The 21,567-nt window shown below is 47.8% G+C and overlaps 1 protein-coding gene across 1 annotated transcript in view; it reads left to right on the forward strand.

Annotated features, from left to right (window-relative positions):
* The window catches only part of TBC1D10A (TBC1 domain family member 10A), a 48,675-nt gene that overhangs the window by 19,696 nt on the left and 7,412 nt on the right, over positions 1 to 21,567 (forward strand). Inside the window, exons 2-6 of the mRNA XM_084819227.1 lie at positions 5,321 to 5,420; positions 15,163 to 15,270; positions 18,974 to 19,080; positions 20,573 to 20,687; positions 21,443 to 21,508. Coding sequence (XP_084675353.1) covers positions 5,321 to 5,420; positions 15,163 to 15,270; positions 18,974 to 19,080; positions 20,573 to 20,687; positions 21,443 to 21,508 — 496 coding nt within the window. The remainder of the gene's footprint in view (positions 1 to 5,320; positions 5,421 to 15,162; positions 15,271 to 18,973; positions 19,081 to 20,572; positions 20,688 to 21,442; positions 21,509 to 21,567) is intronic.

Consider the following 21,567-nt stretch of genomic DNA (forward strand, 5'->3'; position numbering starts at 1 on the left):
CCACCATCAAAAAGACCCTCCCTTTTTAAAATCCAAAACATCTGGAGGGCACCAGTTTGGGGAAGGTCATGTTGGGCTTTGGGTGTTCAGTCCCTTGATACTTCTGGGGCTCTTCGGGTTTTTTGCAAAGAATAAGTCATCTAGTAATTGTGAACACTATGAGTAGGTATCTTGTTTTGGGCATTCTGCTTCATAATTCATTGTGCACGGCCTTTGTCAGTGGTGGCTTCTAATGATGGGCAAAGGCTGAAGTGCCAGCTGCACAGGCTCATGCATGGACTTAAGCGAAGGGCTCTTTACACCCCCTCCTTTCCACTGAAAAAGGCAACAGAGACTTTGGCAGCATGCCTGCATGCGTGCCACCCTGCCCACCCACGCACGCACCCTGGTGCCTCACTTCTGTGCATACCCCAACATGCAGGCAAATGGGAGTGAGTAGCTGAGGTGCAGAAGAGACCCTCTGTTGCTGTTGACCTTGGGTTGTGGGGTTGCAGCTGGGGCCCCTCGTAAGTGGAGGAACTTTGCCAAACCAAAGCTTCTGTTCTCTGCAGAGGAGAAGAAGAGGGGGATTAAAGAGCCCTTTTCTAGCGTCTGCTCACCCAGGAACCTTTTCCCACAGAGGTACATGATGGCATCAGGAGGTTTGTGTTGAGGGGTTATGTGGAGGGCTGAATTGTGCTCCTGGCCCCCAGTTGCCCAGACACATGAGTGGGGGCAAGGATGAGGGAAACTAAAATTTCAACGAAATGTAGTTCTCTATGGAGAACGCTTGATTCTTCCCCTGGCAGCTGCCTGCAAAGAATTCTGCCCATTTAATTCATGCTTAGCTCAGCATGTGCTGGAGTACATTAAAGCTAGACACACACACACACACACACACACACACCACCCCAACAGTGCCCAAATCAGACTTGCATGTGGCATAAGCCAGGCATAGAGCTGGTTCTCTCCCTCCCCTCCTGCTCCCTATGCAGCAGCACAATCTCTGCCCAGGGGATCCTTGGTTTATGGCTTTGTTACCTACTTTGACCCATTGCTGGAGTGAGACAGGTCTAAAAATGCACGTTGTCTATAACAAGTGGGGTACAGGTGTGACTCAAAAGATTTAGAGCAGCCTTCCCCCAATCTGGTGCCTCCAGATGTGTTGGGCTATAACTCCCATTGTCCCCAAGTAGCAGGGCCATTGGCATATCTGGAGGGCACCAGGTTGGGGAATGCTGGCCCCAACAAACAGCTTTGTGATGGTGGGGGAAGCTTTGTATGCCTATTGAGTGTTTGTTGAGAGTTATCCTAAAAGACTTCCCCAACCTGGAGCCCTCCAGGGTAACAACTCCCGTCACCCCAGCCAGCATGGCCTAATGGGAGTTTTAGTCACACATCTGGAGGGCGCCAGGTTGGGGAAGGCTGCTGTAGATGCTTAGGTCTCCTTTTTTGCTAGAACGAAGCTTTATTTTAAAGTTTCAGGAAATAGACAAACACCCTTCGTACTTGTGGGCTTCCCAGAGGCGCCTGGTTGGCAAATGGCTGGCTGGGGCATGTGGGAGTTGTAGGCCAACACATCTGGAGGGCACTGGGTTGTGCTGGCAGATGTCCACTATTCTAGCCAGCTCTAATATAGATTCAAGATAGATTCTTGCCATTCTGGCAAGGGACGACCATTTTGCATGCCAAACTCCCCTGCAGTGTTTGCAGGCAAGGCTTGGCTGCTGCCACATGGGATGACATCTGGATTTGAACTGTGTCATGGAAAAATCTCCAGTTCTAGAGAGGATGTTTTGAAGTCTACTTTTCGAGATGATTTAGGGCCAAATTAGATGTTATGACAGGAGACTTGTGTGTCAACATCAGGTTGCTGTGATTCCCTGTAAACCAGGCGAGTGGGGGTGGAGAGTGAGTTAAATCTAATGATAGGGAGGGGGAGCTGAATTCTTCCCACATCTGTACTCCGTCGCTCACTTGCCCTCAATTGCTTTGCCTCACCTGCTTTTCTCCCAGAAGGGCTCTGTGACTGGTGATAAGGAGTGAGAGGTCATCTCCTCCCTCCTGCCCAGCCATGCTGTGCGTTGAATCTCTCCCCCACACCCATGTGCCATTGGCAGGACCTGTGCCAACCACCGCATCTTGTCATGCCTTTTGGGAAAAGTGAGACTCAAGGCCCAAAGGGAGCTGTGTGACGTCGTCCTTACCCCAATCCTCCTGCTTTTAATGTGGTAGCCCTTGTAAACTTGAAGAAATGGGCTGCATGTGAAATCTGAGCTCATACAACCTGGACTCAGGTATAGTTTGGGTGTAGAGTTACTTTACCCTGCTTAAAGCAGGGTGTTAAACCTCTTTCAGCCTGAGGGCTGAATTCCATTTCAGAGAAGCTCTTGGGGGCTGCATTCCAGTGGTGGGTGGGGCCAAAATATTAGAAATCCCAGTGTAGTATAGCTTAAAGTTCTTACTGCTGGTGATTAAGCCTTAGGAGAAGCAGTTGAACCTTTGAGAATAGCGGGGGGCGGGGGGGGACTCTGCAGAAGCCGGGAAACCACCAGACAGTGGTCCGGGAAAGGGGGTGTAGCCACCTAGGGAACACTGGAGTTCCAGCTTGGGACTCTAGGAAGGCCAGATTTGGCCCCGGGACATACGTTCTGCACCCCTGGCTTAAAGGAAACAAGTGAACTGTCAGGAGAGGGCTAGCTTCTTCCCCTGGCCATCCTGTGGATTGTTTCAAAGCACGAGGATGCTCCATGAATGTAGCCTGTGCTGGCTTCTCCCTTCTGCTGCCATTCTGCATTTATGAGAAGCCAGGAGGAGAGGAAGTGGACTGTGGCTTTGGCTTCTCAGTGCTATCGATTCCATAAATGTACACTTCCGCCTGTTCCCACTTTCTCTGCTGGCTTAGCTCTGAGGCAGGCCAGTTAGTTCTGTCTGCTTCCTTCCTCCTTCTTTTTGGTCTCCTGATCCCCTGGCCCAGCTTCCGAAAACTTTGCTTGGAGCTGATCTGCAGAGGGCGTATATAAACTAGTTGTGCTTACTGAGCCTGGGAACTTGCTTTTAACCATGGCCTTGCTCATGTGTGGGGAGCCCCACCCAGGCTGCACCAAGTAGCATCAGTGGAAATGGCTGAAGCTCAAACGTATTTCAGCGTATGATGCAGGGTGTCATAACAGCACTATGTTTGCACCAAGGGAAAGTGGGACAGGCTGAAAATCTAAGGAACTCCAACCCCACTCTTAGAATCATGGCTAAGGTTGGCTTTATACCACTTTAAAAGTTATGGCTTCCCCAAGGTATCTTGGGAATTGTGGTTTTGAGTAGGCGGGGAATTTGAGTAGGATTCCCTGGGGAGAGGGATTACAATTAAGACAGTTAAGTCATTAGGGTGGGTATGCCCTAATATTTAGCAGAACATTGCTGCTTCACTCACAGCATGCAACTTCCTGATCTGCATATTGGCAGAGAGTGATTCATAGATCAGCCAGCAGAGGATGGTTGATCTGTGACAACAGCATAGGAGCTGTGGAGACAGCAGAGTATGGTCTGAAGATACTTGGTTTGTGTGTGTGTGTGTGTGTGTGTGTGTGTGTGAGAGAGAGAGAGAGAGAGAGAGAGAGAGAGAGAGATCTCTGAAGCTAAGAAGAGTCCGGTTTAATCAGTACCTGGCTGAGGGACTGCTCGGAAATCCATGTACCCTACTGTTAGCCAGATAGCACCTGACTCCAGTCTTGTATGGTCTACCATTTTTATTAGGAACCCCATGGTCCACAAATGGGTGTTTAACTGTGCAAAACAAGAGTGTGTACTCTGTTTATGTCATCTTTGTTAATGTTTCCTGGGGTTGCATCCTTGCTCAGGAACATAAGTACATTGCTGGATTAGAGCAAAGTCCATCTTTTCCAGGATCCCAGTGATGAGCAAACACTAGATGGTCTGCCAGAAGGTGGTTGTATAGTATATGCCTTCTGCCTTCCCCTGTTCTAGGTTCCCTTAAGTAATGAGAGGATAGAGATTAAATGAGCTATCGAGGAAGTTGGGAGAAGCAGAAATCAGGCTGTTCGCTTGGTCTCTGTGAGATGATTCTCCTTTGGGGATGGGGAAATACTCTCCCATCATGAAGTTCGAGAGGTAGAAATAGCATCTACTTTAAACACCTCTTGAAAACACACTTGTTCACACAGGCTTTCCATGGCCTGTAAGGGACTCTGCTACTGCGCTGTTTTATTGGTTATGGTTCTGTAATGTTTTTAACTGTTTGATATTTAAGTATTTATTTTTATCTTGTTACCTTGTATTCTGCTGTGAACCACTTAGGGGTTTTAATATATCAAGCGGTATAAAAGTATTATAATAAATAAATAAATTGGGGAGGAAATGTGAAAGGCTTCTATTAATAGAACCAATTAACTGTTTCCTGCAGTTCCCTCTTTCCTTCAGTCCTCTGTCTCTTACATGCATCTTCCCCTCAGGCCTTTGCTTCTCACCTCTCGCCTATTCTGGATCTTTTCCCTGCCTCTTAGTCCACTTTCTCACCTCACAAGCCAGCCCTCAACCGTCTTGTCTGCCTTCCTGCCGACATCCCTCCGTTGTGCCTTCCCTCTGCCAGTCCTTCCCAAGCTGGTGGGGTGCACCACTAAAAGAAAAGGGACTTGCCCAAGAGCCTAAGTACAAGGCAGAGGTGGCGTCTGAGCTCTGAAACACAAAACCGCTCTTTTGAACCCACATAACGATGGTGCTGCAGGGCAGCACTTTGCTTTGCAGCATGCCAGCCTCCCAGTGAAAACACTTTTTCTTAATTAAAAAAACTTAAATAAAATAAACATCAGGAAGGGCAGGGAGCCTGGCAGACACCAAGAGAGGTTCTTTGGCCACACTGGCCACCATGGACACCACGCTGGAGACCCTGGTAGTAGTCTGTGACATTTGGGTGGGCATTAGGTATATACCATCTGGGTCTCTTTCCGGATCTCCTTCCTGTGTCCCCTGAAATCAGTAAATTAGGTGCTGATTAAATCAGTCCTTTGGCGAGAGAATCTATTCTGATTGCCTGGGAAGCGTATCAGGAACCTGCTGCCTGCCAGCGTCAGCCTAAGGAAAAACAGGAAAGAGTATAGCCCAGCCTTCCCCAACCGGGCGTTCTCCAGATGTTTTGGAGTACAACCCCCATCATCCTTACTGTTATCTGTGCTGGCTGTGGCTGATAGAGCTATAGTCCAGCAATATCTGGAGGGGGCCAGGCTAGAGATGGCTGGTTTAGCTTATCCCTAGAACAATGCTTGTTTCAGATGGGGAATGACTATCTTCAGTCAGCTAGATTGGCCTGTTCTCTTCTCCTTCCTAGGCTGGAGGAGGTGCCCCTGGAGGTGCTGAGGCAGAGGGAATCCAAGTGGCTGGATATGCTCAACAACTGGGACAAGTGGATGGCGAAGAAACACAAAAAGGTGAGCCACCGGTGAAGGGTCTGGCAGCCACTGCTGCCCTCCGCTGTTCACCTTCTCACTCCTAAAGCTTGTGGGTGCAGAGTGCATTGATGTCACTCTTCTCTCTGTCTGTATGGACATTGTTTCTGTGCAAGATTTCTTGCATGATTATTCAGCTTTGTTGTGTGTTACATGATGCCCTGGGGCAGGGGAATGCCAGGGCTGGTGTGTTGGAGGGCAGGCAGTGCCTGGGAGATGTTGGGGTTACGTAGCCTCTTCTGCTGAAGGGCTCCAGTGTAGTGGTTCTCAACTGGCGGGACACAGAAGCTGTCTAGGTGGGACACAGGGTATTCATAACAATTACTAAGAACTCGCTTTCCCTCCGCCCCCATTTCCACATGCAAGTGTGACATGCAGGCTTCTGCTGACCCTGCCAGCCACGGATTATCTATCTGACCCTTTGTCACGCTAGTAGTGACCTTTTTAACTACTAATGGGATTATTGATTGTTTGTGCTTTAGTCATAGCAATAACATTTATTCCCAATAACACACTACTGCAATTTTTTATTTATTATCTTTGTGTTTTAGCGTTACCATAGCAGTAAAATTTATACTTAACAGTATTACAATTTTCAGCTACTAACAGAATTATTATTTTTGTTTGTGTTTTAAAGCCATAGTAATAAAATTTACTTCCAGCAATACTACTGCTTTATTTCATTTTTATACCACCCCATAGCCGAAGCTCTCTTTTGTAGTGCCCTTAAAGCTTACAATAAATGTTAAATATAATAACAGAATGCCTGTAAACATATAAATGTCCTTCTTGGAAAAAAGTGGGCTTTTTGTTTCTATCATGGTGAGACCCAGGTTCTTTGACAGAGTGAAAGGTTGAGAACCTCTGTTCTAGTGCATGAGCTTTTAAAAAGCCAGAGAAACCCCACTTACATCCAACAAGACATACTAAAAAGCAAATGCCCATGTTTACATCAGCCTTCCCTGACGTGGTGCCCTCCAGATATGTTGGATTAGTACTCCCATCATCTCCAGCCAAAATGGCCAGTGTTTGTGTGGCTGGAATGATGGGAGTTGTAGTTCAACATATCTGGAAGGCACCAGGTTGAGAAAGACTGTCATAAATACTCACAACGTGGGTACAAGACACGATCTGTTATATTATTTTACGATTGCCTCAGAAGTCTCCTATTTTTACTTGTCTTTTCTTTTATGTAGAAAAAGCGAGCTCTAATTCAGTGTTGGATCACATGCCAGGTTTTTAAGAGGAGTAGGATTTAATGAGTGATCTGATTTCGTTTTAAACTAAGTTACTTTTAAAAAGCAATATTTAATATAACTGAAATGTGTCTATAATAAAAGAGGATGTGTGTCTGTCAGTGCCATAACACAAAGTGAAACGTAGTCACCTGAAACTTGGCATGTGTACTAGGGGTGTGCAGCTTGAGGTTATTTTGTTTTTTGAAATGAATTAATTAATTTTGATTAATTTAAATGTGTCTGTGTGGTTGAAACCTGCAGTAACATTTTCATTGGAGCAGACTTCCCTAACCAGTGCATAGATCTGCAGGCCATAAAGTTTGAAGCCGGGGAGATTAGTAGGCCGAGAGTTATATGGCTTCTCCCTCCCCTCTACTGTTGGGCAGCCCCTCCTTAGGGGAATAGAGTGGATAGGCCCCTCCCTTAGGGGCTGTAGCGGGGCACCATGGCAGGGGCTCTGCCTAAGGGGGCCAGCGGACATGGCTTCACTCAGCCAGGCAGGCATTGTGTGTGCAACTCTAACAACTGCGTGAGTTTGCTTGAAGGCTGTATTAAAGTCAGGGCTGCTCCAACCTGTGCAAAGCCAGGTCCATTTGCAAGGTTTTAAAAACAAAATCCACCTTTATTTTTAAAAAAATCAAGAACAGCTGGTGGAGCATAGTGGCTAACAGACTGAGCTATGGGTCAAGGAGTCACCAATTTGAATCTCGCCTCGCCGAGAGCTCAAGAGATGGCCTTAGGCAAACTGCGTTCTCTCAGCCTCATACTAATGCACGTGATGAGCCTTGAACACTTGCAAGTGCTGTGCAAATGTTTTTTGTTTTAAAATCCACTCTGTCCAGTGGCTGGATGGCTGCACAGGGGCCGATTGCTCCAGAACCACTGCATGGCACTGTTCCTGCTGACCCTTTGCTCTGTCATCCCAGTCCTTGCCATAATGTTCCACAGCTTAAAAAAAAATTGCAGTAGGAATAAATCATAATAGTGAAGTAAAATCGGTGTACCGTATTTGACTATGCTTTCCTGGTTGGGGCTGAGCGATCCAAGTTACTGGGTGGTCAGGTCCTACCAGCAATGCAGATAATTATGCATTTCCGACCTCTTGCTTAAGGTTCTTCACTGCATATGCCTGTAATAAAGATGCATCAGAGGGGCATTTTGCCCTGCCACAATCTGCTATGCTTTTTGTTTTAAAGCAGCCTGAGTAGTTCAGTGGGTGTGGCAACCTTGACTGCTCCCGTCTCCAGCAGGCTTCCTGTTGCTCCTCAGGATGTGGGTTCAGCACTTGCGTTGCATTCGCCTGACTGCCTGCATCCACAACGCCCTCTTGGCTTTGCTCTCCCTTGGCCACCCCACAGACCTTGCCGCAAACTGTTGTGTCTGTGGCCGAGACTTGGAAAGGAATCCAGTCCGACTGCTCAGCAACACTGATTATTCTGAATCAGCCTCTCTTGTATACCCAGGCTGGGAATCCAGGCTGTCCTTTTGTTTCTTATGGGTCCTGTTTACACTGTTGATTTATCCCAAGATAACAGGCTCTGGATTCGGGCCACCCTCTAATTCTGTGTATGCATGCAAAAATCTGCCATCTCTGTCAAGATCAGTCACTTGCACCTCTCTCCATGCAGGATCTGTACTGATAGTATTTAGTATTTATATATTACTTTTTGGTTATCTCAGTTCTTTAAACACCCCTGTCAGGTAGGACCATATTATTGCCATATGTAAGAGGGGGATGGGAAGACACTGTCTAAGACCTACTGGGTTTGTTCAGACATAACATTCTTGTTCCTCAAATGGAGGCATACTGCAGGGTAACAAACTCCCCCACCCCCCCACCCTTAATGCGCTCATATTCAGTTAGTTCCTGTTTAATGCAAGCCATAGTTTGCTGTCTGAACCAACAAAACATCGTTTGTGCTTGCCTTACAAACTATAGTCTGCAATCTTGGATTTTATTATATTTGTTAAAATGCCCCATAAAATAGATTTTCCTAGGTGTTGTACAGTTCAGTTTAAAGTAATAAAATAATGAAGATAAAATAAAATAACATTAAAACAATAAAATCCAATGCGGCATAAAATCAATAGACATACCATCACAGCATAAAATAGAATACAAATAGAGGAAGTAAAACCACCATCAGGTACAAGACTTAAAACCACACCTCACAGGGACTGAAGTAGTAGATCGTAAATACTGAAAACACAAACCTAAACTTCCTGAGAGAACAGAAAAGGCTTCGTCTGCATTGGAGAGCAAGAACCTGAGGCTGGCTCATGTGAACTCCAAATCACGGTTTAGCATTGCATATGGACTGAGCCACTGTGTTCATGCCAGTGACATTTGGTACATAGCACAGGTTTTTGGTCAGTCTGCTTACTCCTGATCAAGTAAAGCTGTACACAATAATAAAGCTCTCTCTAGTGGCAGATCAACCTCACAAGAAATGCATAGACATGCAGCGACCTGCAAAGGTTCAAGACACTTTGACAAAGGAGCATGGCCATAAGATTCTTTGTAGGTCCTCCAGTCTCTCTTATGGTCCAGCCTAAAAACAGTAAATAATAAAGCAAGATCAAATATGGCAAGAATAACTGTGGCTAGACTAAGATTTTCCTGTTTTTGGAGAGCGCACTTCATTCCTGGCCTCAGCCTCACAATACTAGGGTCGCTTAAACGTACAGGCTTCGTGGTTACACTGCTTCTGTACCCAGAAATCCCCAGTGTCCTTGTTCTGTTGTGCATTTGGGTCCTGTTCCCTCCTCCCCCCACTTTTCAGAGCTGGATCCAGAATCCATCTGCCTTCTAATCCACTGGAGCTTGGTTCAGAGCCGTCGGCAAGCTGCATCCAGTTGAGCTCCTCCTGTCTCCGTTTCCTTCCTGCCTCTGAAGTCGCCAAGCCAGATAGCATTGCTCAGTCAGTGTTTTGAGCATTCTCAGGGCTTTGGGCACACAGGCCTACGCAGCTGTTTTTCTGCTCCGGGGTGTAATTGGCTGGGAGCTCCCTGCTGCAGAAGCCCCATTTAAGCACAGTAATAGCTCAGAGCTTGGTACGGAGAGCCCCACCTGGGAGCCAGGGCACGGTAGTGTTTGTGATTGCAGATGTAGCTATAATCTTTCTGGCATGTACGCACCCGCTTTTGCAAAGCCCCTGGCGCCACTCAGTGGAGAAACAATGGGGAGGGGGACAGAGAATCCCACCTGCAGAAACATCCAATAAAGTTGAGTTACATTTACATGTAAGAGACTAATCAGTTCTGAGACTGTCCAAAAGAGATTGAAGTGCTGTGGGGTGTAGAGCCCTTGTTTCTGGGAAGATCCAAGTTGGGGAAGTGTATTTATTTATGTAAAATTATTTTTAGGCTGCCTTTAAGGGCAAAATCCTCTCAAGGCAGTGTACAGGATAAAAACCATACCCAAAAAGTGTATGTAGCTAGAAAACAAATATTCGGCAAGTGGAACCAACCAGATCGCCAAAGTGTGTCGGCTTGCACACACGCACCTGATATGCCTCGCCCATATGTGTAGGGTACAAGCCAGTAGCTTCTACAGGAGGGGTGGGGAACCTGGTGCCCTCCAGATGTTGTTGGTTTCCAATTCCCTTCATCCCTGAGGATAGGCCCTGCTGGCTGGGGCTGATGGGTGTTATAGTCCAACAATGTCTGGAAGGGCGCAGCCTTCCCACTCCTGTTCTGCAGGGTGCAGAAGGCCCATCTGGAAACTTCCTTGGTTTCTATTCTTTTCCTTGAAACCATGAGGACTAGCAACTCATTTTAAAAGCAAAACAAGCCATGTTGCTTTAGTATTTGTCTGAGCTATTGAATTTTGAAACAGACGCCATATTCCTTAACTTGCAGTACAGGTCTGCCATGTACACAGATCTCTCCCACCCCCCACCTTTCCTGTCTCAAATTTGGGAGGGGAGAAGGTAGAGTACAAGTTGCATAGGGATGTTCACCAGGAACACTTAGGGGACACTTGTTGGGGACACTTAGAAAGGCTATATAAAGAGGGTTTGTGTATCCTATTCCAAAATATTCTCCCCGCTCTCTATTTTTCTGCCTGTGTAACTTCTATTCAGCAGTAACAGGCAGCCAGACTCTGCAACTTGAGTCAATTGTGCCTAATCCTGCTTAAATCCTAGGCATGGGTGTGGAGCCAAGAAGGTTGCGAGGCCTCGCCGCTGAGCTCCTGCCCACTTCCCATGTCAGTTTCTGAGGCTGCACCAGGCGCTTCCCAAAACAAGCCTTCCGCTTCGAGAGCAAAGCGCTGGCGGTGAGCTCGGCTAGTGCGTGTTCCATCAGCCTGCCAGCCTTGTGGGGAGCCAGTCAGCTCTGTGGCCTGCCTTTCAGGCTATCTATCCTTCCAGGGTGGGCCGAAACTGGGGGGCTGAGGTGCTCCCTCCCGGCCCCGATGCCAGAGAACTGCCAGCGGCTGACTCTCATTCCCTGCAGGCCGAGGCCGTCCGTTCCTTGGAGTGTGCGGCGTCCCTGGCTTCCTCTGTGCCCACATAGAGAGAGACACACACACACGCATGCATGCATACAGATTATGAAGGGAGAGTGTTGCCTGGCAGGAAGCAGGGGTTTGACTCCAAAACCGCCTTTGGCATTAGCAGTGAAACCTGCCTTTTCCCAGAGGAAGGGGCAGGGAGGTAGAGAGAGCCATCTGCTGCGGGCTCTCCTTGATGTGGACTGTAGAACCTAGGCCCTGCCTAGACTGCTGACTCCTCAGCCTGCTTCAGACCGTCACATTTCTCTTTAGCTTTTCCAGCCATTTCTGGCGCCTTCCCATGAATGCAGCCTCAGGCTGGATTGGTTTCCCATCCTGTCCTTACTCCAGCATGCCTTGCTCCACTGGAGCACCTTCCCTTGCATTCTGAAAGGACCCCGTTACATTTGCTTGGGGGAAAGCTCTAGTCTGTGGCTGTGAGGCACCTGAAGGCACCCTTCTGCTAGTTTGGTCCTGCAAGTGACCTGGATGTATCTGGCAGTGGCCAAAGTAAGAAAAGACCCTCTAGGAAGCTTTAGAAGTAAAGTGCAAATACCTGCGTCCCTTAGCCCTAAACCACTATTTTATTGTATTGTATTTTTTACATAATCAGTCCGCTATTGGGGTACACCAGACCCCTTTGAAAGTCCTAGCTGGAAATAAATATTATGATTTGATTTCAGAATGACTCCAATTAAAAAAGAAGAAATAGGTTCTACTGGTATCATAGTCTAAAAACATAGTCTAGCACAGGTATGGGCAGAAGGTAGATTTCCAGATGTTTTGGACTTCAGCCCCTAAAAGCCCCTGCTAGCATGGCCAGTGGTCAGGAATGCTGGAAGTTGAAGTTTAAAACATCTGGAGATCTATTTTCTGTCCATCCCTGGTCTAACATGCAAATTATACCCCACAGCAGAAGAGAAAGCAAAGCAGAACCCCACAAATGCCTTGGCTTTGTAGGAAATAATGAAAGGGCTCCAGTGTATCCCAATAGCCTAATAGGATTTTTTCCCCCAGAAGAACATTACCAATAAGAAATCAGTGATGCAACCTTGCACTATGAGAGTGTTAACTCCTGTGTCAAGATAAAGCCAGCTTGGAGGAGAATTAACTCCATGTAGTAAAACAAACTTGCATGCTTCTCTTTTTACACACATTTTTTTTACAAAGACAGAAGCGGTACAGCTACATAAATGGAATTTATGACACCGGCAAGCAGCTGAAACTTTCCTACCCTATTTTGAGAAGTTGATGGGGATAGAACAGACTCTGACTAGTGTGTTTGGTAGTGCCTTGAGTGTCATTCTTCTTGGTAGAAAGGTGGGGTACAAATCGAATCAAATAAATAGTTTTGCTTTCCCATTAATTTCACTAGTGATAAATTGGACCCCTGATAGCTTATTAAGTTAAAACATAATTTTTGAAAACATTGAAAGGGGCGCAGGAGATGAAACACTACAGGGCAACTGACCCCATAATTGCTGGGTATGTGGAGTATGAAATGGCCCAAGGTTTACTTAAAAAAAATTTTTTACAACTTTTTCAAACAGCTGCTTGGACCCACTGTAGTCCCATAGCATAGGAGGATTACGAGAAGTATGTAACAAGGCTGCTTTAAGCAGTCAGGTGGGTGCTAAGAGTATGCTTCCTTGGTCCAGGAGTTTTCCCTCTTTTCAGTTATAACCTTCGTCTGCTTGACTGAGACAATTGCCTGCAAAAGATAGACATGTTTCTCCTTCTAGCAGACAGCAGATAAGGTGATTTTCTGGGTTCTAGAGAGGCTGCCTATCTGAGGAAAATCCCCAACAAATCAAGGGTAGAATCAAGATTTTATTTCTAATAGCTCAAGGAATGTAATTTCTCTGAGAAAGAGCAAGGGAGTGTGTACATGTTGGCTCTTTTTTTAATACTACTCCGCCATTTCTTGCCTTCTAGAGGTCAGCTCTGAAAAAGGTTGTACTAGTTTTAAAACTGATTATTTTATTTATAATTGTCATGTCCTGCCTTTCCATCAAATTATCTACAGCAGTCTTCCCCAACCTAGTGCTCTCCAGGTGTTGTGGACCACAACTCCCAGCATTCCTGACCATTCACCATGCTGGATGGGGCTGATGGGAGTTGAAGTTGAAAACAACTGGAGGGCACCAGGTTAGGGAAGCCTGATATACAAGATGGATGGTATAATTTCTTTATTTTTTTAAAAAAAAAACTATATTAATGCTAGTGTAATAACATAATTACAATACACAGCTAATAAAATGACATTGAATTTTATATGCATGAAAAGGTTAAACAACTGAAGCCATGATCCACATCCAGGCAATTCGTTATTTCAGATACTTCTCCAATCCTACTTAGATGAATGATCAAGTTCTGACAAGTCTTAATCAGCTTGGCTTTCTCTCACATGGAAACTTTTCCATTTGAGGATTTTCAGCTTAGAAAAAAGGCAAGTAAGAGGGCATATAAGGCGATAGAAGTGTATAAAATGATGCACGGTGCGGAGAAAGTGGATAGAGAGAAGTTTTTCTCATAATGCTATGACCTGGGGTAATCAGTGAAGGTGAGTGGTGGTGGATTCAGCACAGATAAAAGAAAGTACTACACATAGCTCATGGTTAAACTATGGAATTTGCTGCCGCAAGATGTAATGATGGCTGCCAACTTGGAGGGCTTTAAATGGGATTAGACAAAATTCATGGAGGATGCAGCCGTCAGTGGCTCTCCCATTCCGCAGCAATCGCCACTGAGATTGTGGTTTCTCTGCTGCTACTAGCAGTAGGAAAACTGTGATCTTGGAAGCCAGGGAATATGTTTTTTTCTCCTGAAGTCCAGCTGATCAGCGAGTGGGGTCCTGCTGGTTTCAGGGGCCGCACAGGGAGCAGCCTAGGGTCACATACACCCCTCATTTAGTGGGATGTGAACAAGTCTAGCTTCACCTGCCTCTCACCCCAACCCACCCCCAGACTCGCAAGCTCCTGCTCTGCTGCTGGGAGGCATTTGGAAGCTTTCACATCCACTTTTGATTAACCACAGCTTGCTGTATTGTCTGAACTCAACAAACTGTGGCTAATCTTAAGTATGGTTAGTTTAAACAAACCAGCTGGGTAAACCACAGTTCGAAATTGGCTTGGTATGAAACTGACAACAGATTAACCACGGTTAGCTAGCTTCAGACAAGATGGCAGGCTTTAGTTAATTGGAAGGGGAAGCAGAAACTTCTCAACTCTTCACAGCCATGCCAGAGGAAGTGAGGGGGGTATACTAGCCTACATGCTAGGCTTATTCACATTTCACTATACCAGGGTTTAGTGTGACTTTCAAATGCAACCTATGTCAAACATTTCAGCTTGTTCCACCTGTAAATCTATGCACTCCTATTCTCTCCCTTCAAACAGCTGCTAGGGTAGCTTCTGCTAACACTGGCAAAAATGAGTGGCTAAATAAAATGTGGGTTCTGTTTAAGATGCTTATCTGAGGCCTATTGCAGACTCTCAGGTTGCTTGTGTTCCAGGGAGACCCCTTGACTGATCACATATCAATTTCTCTCTGTGATTCAATAAGGGTGCAATCCTATGCAGGTTTAGACAGACAAAAGTCCTACAACTCTCAGGATTTCCCAGCCAGCAGCTGGCTGTAGGACTTTTGTCTGTCTAAACCTGCATAGGATTGCGCCCTAAGTGGTGCTGCTAATGGCTTCATCTTTTGACAAATTCTCAGGTTCTTATTAGGTTGATTGCAAGGAAGTGTGCTTTGTTTTGTAGCTTATGTATTTTATGAACATTTATTATATTTTCTGTGCATTTGTACATTTTCCGAATGAGCTTAAGGGAAGAAAGAGGACGAAGAAGTAAGGGAAAGGAGTCTGGCTTCCCTTATTCAACCGCTGGCATCCTTCACACTGCTTTCTTTATTTGACTGAGCGTGTTCCTCATGTGTTCTAGGTGTGCAGCTAAGCTGCATTGCAGTGGTGGCTTCTTTGCCTTTTCAGATCCGGCTGAGATGCCAGAAGGGGATCCCACCGTCTCTTCGGGGTCGAGCATGGCAGTACCTCTCTGGAGGCAAAGTCAAATTGGAGCAGAATGCTGGAAAGTTTGATGTAAGACACTTTGGGGTGGGGAGAGGGACAGAGGGGGAACCTTTTTTTTGCCCAGTCCTAGAATGGGAGGCTGCTCACAAAAGCCAATCGGCAGCAAGTTCAGGACAGATCAAAGGACGCGCTGCTTCACACGACGGAAGGAGCTTGCTACAACATGATGTGGCGACGGCCAATAGTGTAAATCAGGGTTGAGCAGGCTTCAGGCTTCTGGGATCTGCACTGTGTGTTTTTTTTATTACAGCCCTAAGGTCCACTAGTTGGAGCAAAATAGCAGAGACTGAGGTGCAGGCAGCAGCGGCATTGATTGTGAAGAAGGAGCGAGGGGGGCAGGCTTGTTCCAGTTGGACTGTGCCCTGCTCCCCCCCAATAGGGCCAAATGATATCAACTGACAAAATTGGCCCTGTGGGAAGGAACATGCTGGCTCCTGCTGAACTGGAGCTGGTTGTCTTGTTCAGTTTTGGTTTTGAGCATGTGGTTCTTGTATCTGTTGTGTTTTCTAAATACCATAAGCCACTTTGAGGACCAGTCGAAAAGCAGGATGTAAATAAAAAAATAAATGGCCGACAGCAGCCCTGTGAACATACACTGTACGTTCAGAGGCAAACCTACACTTGAGTTCTGCAGATCAGGGATTCTCCCACAACGAATTCCAGTCACAAGCAGGGCTGCACAAAGAGCCAGTCAAATACCCCTATTTTTTCAGACGAGGAATGCTGAGAGAGAGGAGCGATTAGCCCAAGATCAGAGTCAGAAAACCTGGCCCATCTATTGCAAACCGCACAGAGGTCTACTGGTAGATCTGGTCTACTTCCCCCCTACCCCGCCCTGGCTTAGATGGCTTTAACCATTCATGAAGGAGAGGTCCATGATGCTTAAACATAATGGGTGTGTGGCATTTATAACAGATTCTGCATCATAGATTCTGGGGCTGAATGGAGGAAGCTGTCACCTTCCTGGCCTGCTTGTGATCTTCCCAGTGGGATCTAGTTGGTTACTGTGGGGAGCAGGATGGGAGCAGCGGCCCCATGGGCCCAAAGCAGATGTGATGTTAAATGCATCTTTGCATTGAATGTGTACTTTAAAATGCAGTTAGCAACCCTTGTGCGTGTGTGGGGTGGGTGGTAGTAGTCGGGCTCTTGGCAGGCAAGCTGCAGTGCGGTCAAAAAGTGGTCTTCTAAAGCTGCTGTTTGCATTTTTATTTTTAAGTGCACATTAAATGCGACGCTGCACTTAACGTTCATTATTTATTTGCTGCATTTTTATCCCGCTTTTCAGACCATTATTGCCTCCCCAAGCGGCTCACATCAATAAAAAGAGAGACAGGCCCTCATACACTAAAATGAAAAGATGGAAGGGGTGCAGATGGAAGGGAAGGGAAGTGGAGGGAAAAGAAAGAGGAGGGAGATCAGTTTTTCAAGGTCAGAACAAGACGGTGAGCTATAAGCAGGCGTTGGAACATGCTTTGGACCAGGCGGATCTTCCTTTGCTGGTGTTCTTGCCTGAATGAGGCTCTTTTTCTTTAGGCCAATGGCTGGGGCCGGACTGCTTCTGCAGAGCCAGGGCAGCTGTCAGCTGGAGGGGTGCAACCTTCGAGTGGCCCTTGGTCTCCTGGCTGACGGCAGAAGCCAGGGGGTGCTTCCCTTCTGCTCTCCAGTCCCAGGGCAACCTGGGTCCAAGTGCTCCTTCTGGCAGGGAGCGGGAATCGAGCGCCTTGCTATTGCTTCTCTTTCTCTGGCTGATGGATTTAACATTTCATGTTTAAATGTTCGCATCCTTTAACATTTAACAGCCTGGTTTGCCCTTTGGTCCGATCCTACAAGGCAGTTTTCTTGGTCTTTTAGGGCAAAGTCCACCACAAGGGTGCCTCCCGCTCTGTGCTAAAATATAACTAATTCCATGGATGTTGCACTTCAGTTTCTGGTGCCAGCTGGGTAACGCTTTAGTGTGGGTAACACAAGTGTGGGTCTCCTTGGTGTTGGTGGCACCTTGCACACAGCTGATGTGCTATTTGACCCTCCCTAGCCCCACACTCATTTGTTGAACCCTCACCTTTTCCTTTACCCCTTCCATTCTTTGGCCAGGTTTACACAATCTGTAGGGGAAGCCATGCAGTGTGGGTTGTTGCCCCTGCGCATGCCCGGCATTTGCTTAATTACTTGTGCTGCATCATGGGTTGCTGTATTGTGCAAACCCTGTGCAAGGCGTGGCAAGGGTAGCGTCCACCCCACCCCACAACCCATGGCTTATAGTAGGGGTTGTGGGATGGGTTAGAACTCTTCCCCACCATGCCGTGTCCTGGGTTCGGACGACGCAGCAACCCACATTAAGCAAATGCCGGGGGTGGGGAGAACAACTCATAGTGCATGGCTCCCCCTGTGATCGTGTGAGCCAGACCTTTATCTCTGGGCAGGTGCCACAGAACTTTCCCCTTCTCCCTCTCGGGCTCCTTCCTGCCCTGCTCCCGCTCCTCCTTTCTCTCCTTTGCTAGTAGAAAGCGCCTAGTAGAAGCAGACGTTTGTGGCTCATATGGCCCTAGCCGTACGGTCAGAGACCTGTAGTTCCCAAGGCACCTGAGTCCATGAATCACCCCTTCCATGCCTGATCTGATAGTAGGTAGCTACGGAGTGTCATGGCATCTTTGGGAATCTGTCGGTCCTTCTTCTAAATAGCTGATATGTGCGGGACCATAATTCAGTCGTAGGGTAGATGCTTTGCAGACACAGGGGCCCAGGTTCAATCCCTGACATCTCCAGTTAAAGTGGTTTGGGAGAGGGGGAAGGGGAAGGTCTCTACTCGAGACCCCAGAGAGCTGCCGCCAGCCAGAACAGACAAGCCAGGGTTAGATGGACAAATAGTCTGACCCAGTATAAGGCAGCTTCCTATGAGCCAATCATGTACACCAGCAGTGGGCAGCTTTTAGACGTAGACATAAAATCATAGGGTTGGAAGGGGTCTACAAGACCATCGAGTCCAACCCCTGCTCAATGCAGGAAGCCTGATTCCCAGGCGGTCGCCCATCCAAGTACTCACCGGGCTGACTCTGCTTAGCTTCTGAGATCAGACAAGATCAGGCATATCCTTGGCCCTCCAGATGTTTTGGCTGACAACTCTCAACAGCCCTAGAAAGCATAGCCAGTGGTGTGGGGCAGTGGAGGCTGGTGGTGACCTTGGAGTGCTCCTTTAGCCTTCTCACTGCTTCTGACTGAAGCCCAGGGCGGATTCACCGCCCACTGACATTGGCACCTCCAGCCTCCACTGGTGTGGGGTGATGCGAGGTGTAGGCTGAAACATCTGGAGGGCCACAAGTTGCCCACCCCCGAGGTACACTCTCTCCAAAAACTAGTATCTTCCTCCAGTTTGGGGATATTCTGTTGCAACCGCTCCAGTGTCAAATTTGCTGCATGGTTGCTCCTCTCTGGTTATGGAGTGAGTTTGGATCTTCTTTAACACACTGTGTCAACACCACCCTCTCATTTGAGACTCTGTCTTAGTTTTGCATATTTTACTCTTGTGGGGTAGTCGTCGAATGTGCTCTGCTCAAGGATTTGTGGGCATCCCCTTCGGTGCATGTTGGTAATGGCCCTTCCAAAGAAGAGTGGATGGCTGTGGTACTTGGCACGAGACTGCCCTGCTGAGTTTTTTTTTTTAATTCTCTGTTGGACTCTTGCAACCCCTGGAGTGGCTACTCTGTCTGATCCACAGGAGCTGGACGTGGCATCAGGAGACCCCAAGTGGCTGGATGTGATTGAGCGGGATCTCCATAGGCAATTCCCATTCCACGAAATGTTTGTTTCTCGTGGGGGCCACGGGTAAGCCGGATGTCGCTGCTCTACCCTCTCTCTTTCTCTGTGCAGTGCTGTGGAATCGCCAGGTGTTTCCTGAACTCACGTGTCAACTGATCCTCGTTTGCGGAGGCAGCGCAATAACCCCCTCTTGCAGTTTGGCGGCCACAGTGCCGGGCCAGCTTCAGTGCTTTCCCTTAGGTGTTTGTTACGGCTTGCCTAGCATTGCATCATTGGCATCTGAAATCCCTGTGCCGCTCACATCCCTTGTCTGCGTGGCCAGCTGGCAGGGGCTAGGGAAGGCAGACCTCCAAAGGGGCAGGGAAGAAAGGGAAGCCCCCTGCCAGCTCCTGAAGTTGCCTTAGCTGCCTAGCCATGCCTGGTGGCAGCTCTGGGCATGTCTGACATAACAGTCAAGTTTGGGATGGGAAAAGACATTGCCTGGAGCAGGGAAGACAGCACTGCTTGGGGACAAATATACAGGCGGTTCTTCCCTTTCGAAAGATGGGTGGGATCACCTGCTACCATCAGTCTGTTTTTATTCATTTATTTAAAATACTTATGCCCTGCCATTCCTCATATAGTTCAAGGCGGCTTACAAGAAAACTAAAATACTTCGTTAATTTATTAAATTCATACCTCGGCTTTCCGCCCAAAATGGCACTCAAGGCGGCTAACCATAACAAAGCACAGATTGCAACAAAATCTTAATTAAAACATAACATAAACAACAGTGAAAGAAATAAGCAGCACCCAAACAGAACACCCCTCAGCAACTCTTCAGTACTTGTGTTTGCTTTTAAAGCAATTGAGGTTTCTCGGGAAGCTGGATTTTGTACCCTTCCTGTGCTCCCATGGCAGCCCTGCAGCCCTAGAGATGAGCTTGGCACTGCCTAATAACAGCGGGCGTTGCTGAGCCAGGTTACATTTCTTCACGTGCGTCTGTGTGCACTGCACACATCCTTCGTGGGGCGTGGAAGTAGGGTGCATCCATGTTCGCATGCGTGGTTCATTTGGCTAGGTCACCTTGCAGCTTGCTGTAAAAATGTGAAAGATATCAATAGCTGTGTCAAGTATTCAGGGTGCTTTCAGTGGCAGCAGTCTTTAAAACAACCCTGTGAGGCACGCCTGCATCATCCTGATACTGGACTTGGGGTGGTGCTGAAGCGGTGGGTTTGCCTAAGGCAGGGGTGGACAACTTGTGGCCCTCCAGGCATCTTAGCCTACAACTCCCATCATCCCTCATCATCGGCTGTGTTGGCTAGGGCTGACAGCAGTTGTAGGCCGAAACATTTGGAGGGCCACAAGTTGCCTACCTCCTGGGTTCATAGAGGTAGGATTTGAACCCAGGACTTCTGAAGTAGCAGCATGGTCTCTCGCGGCCACTGCATGCACCAGCTCTCCTAGCCATGCATACAGTTCTAGGGCCTGAACTCCACCTGTGGGTGGCAGGACTCCTTCTCCCCCTGTGTTCCCTCAGTCCTCCCCTTCATTCTGTGGGCTGTGCTTCTTTCTGCAGGCAGCAGGATTTGTTCCGGGTCCTGAAGGCCTACACGCTCTATCGGCCAGAGGAGGGCTACTGCCAGGCCCAGGCTCCGATTGCTGCTGTGCTGCTGATGCACATGCCTGCCGAGGTAGGCTGTGTCTTATCCTGCTGTTACATGGGGGGGGGGGCTTTTTTTGCAGGGTAGGGGAGACTTGAGCCTTCCTCACAGTGGGTTTCTGGAGGTGGTGTTGACCCTCTTTGACCTTATCAAGGAGGCCACAAGGGACGTCAGTCGTAGCCACGAGGGCAGCCTTCCCCATCGTGGCATCCTCCAGTTTGGGAAAAGTTGCACTAAGGCCACGGGGCTGATTTTCCCTTGGCATCTAAGGGCTGAACCACACATGACTGGGGAGCTCCATGAGCGGATTTCTTGGCTTTTTTGTGGGTTTTTAAACACGCATGCCGTATTTAAAATGGCTGAAAGGGGCACTGAATTTGATTGGCGCCTGGGAGGGGGTGGGGGAAGCAGCTTCTTGAATGGTTGCAGCAGGGGCACGTTAAACGACTTCGGCCCAAACGGATATGTACGAAGCAAAGTCGAAGCAGTTTATCCTTGCCTATTTCTGCTCCGGGGTGGTCGCAGTAGCGGAAGTGGCGCATGTAGCTGCTCTGTGCCAAGGGCTGCCGCTTCCCAGTGTGTGTACACTAGGGACCTTCCCCGTGTTTCTGCCTACGTGGAAGGACATGGCCTTTATGAAGCCGTTCCCTGAAGTGTTGCGCGGAAGGGAGAATTCCACCCCAGGCAGCGTTTCCCCTCACAAACAGCATAGATGGGGAAAGCTGCACGGATCCGCTCTGTGCTGTAGAGTGACACCTTCTTTGTTTTTTTCCTTCCCCCATCAGCAAGCTTTCTGGTGCCTTGTGCAGATCTGTGAGAAGTACCTTCCTGGCTACTACAGCGAGAAGCTGGTGAGTGACGGGAACTCAAGAACGTTGTCCTGCAGCCTTCTCCCTTCCCTTTAGGATGG

This window comes from Heloderma suspectum, chromosome 13 (genome assembly GCF_057233095.1).
Source record: "Heloderma suspectum isolate Gila_16-S chromosome 13, 16-S_ref, whole genome shotgun sequence".
NCBI classification, from domain to species: domain Eukaryota; kingdom Metazoa; phylum Chordata; class Lepidosauria; order Squamata; family Helodermatidae; genus Heloderma; species Heloderma suspectum.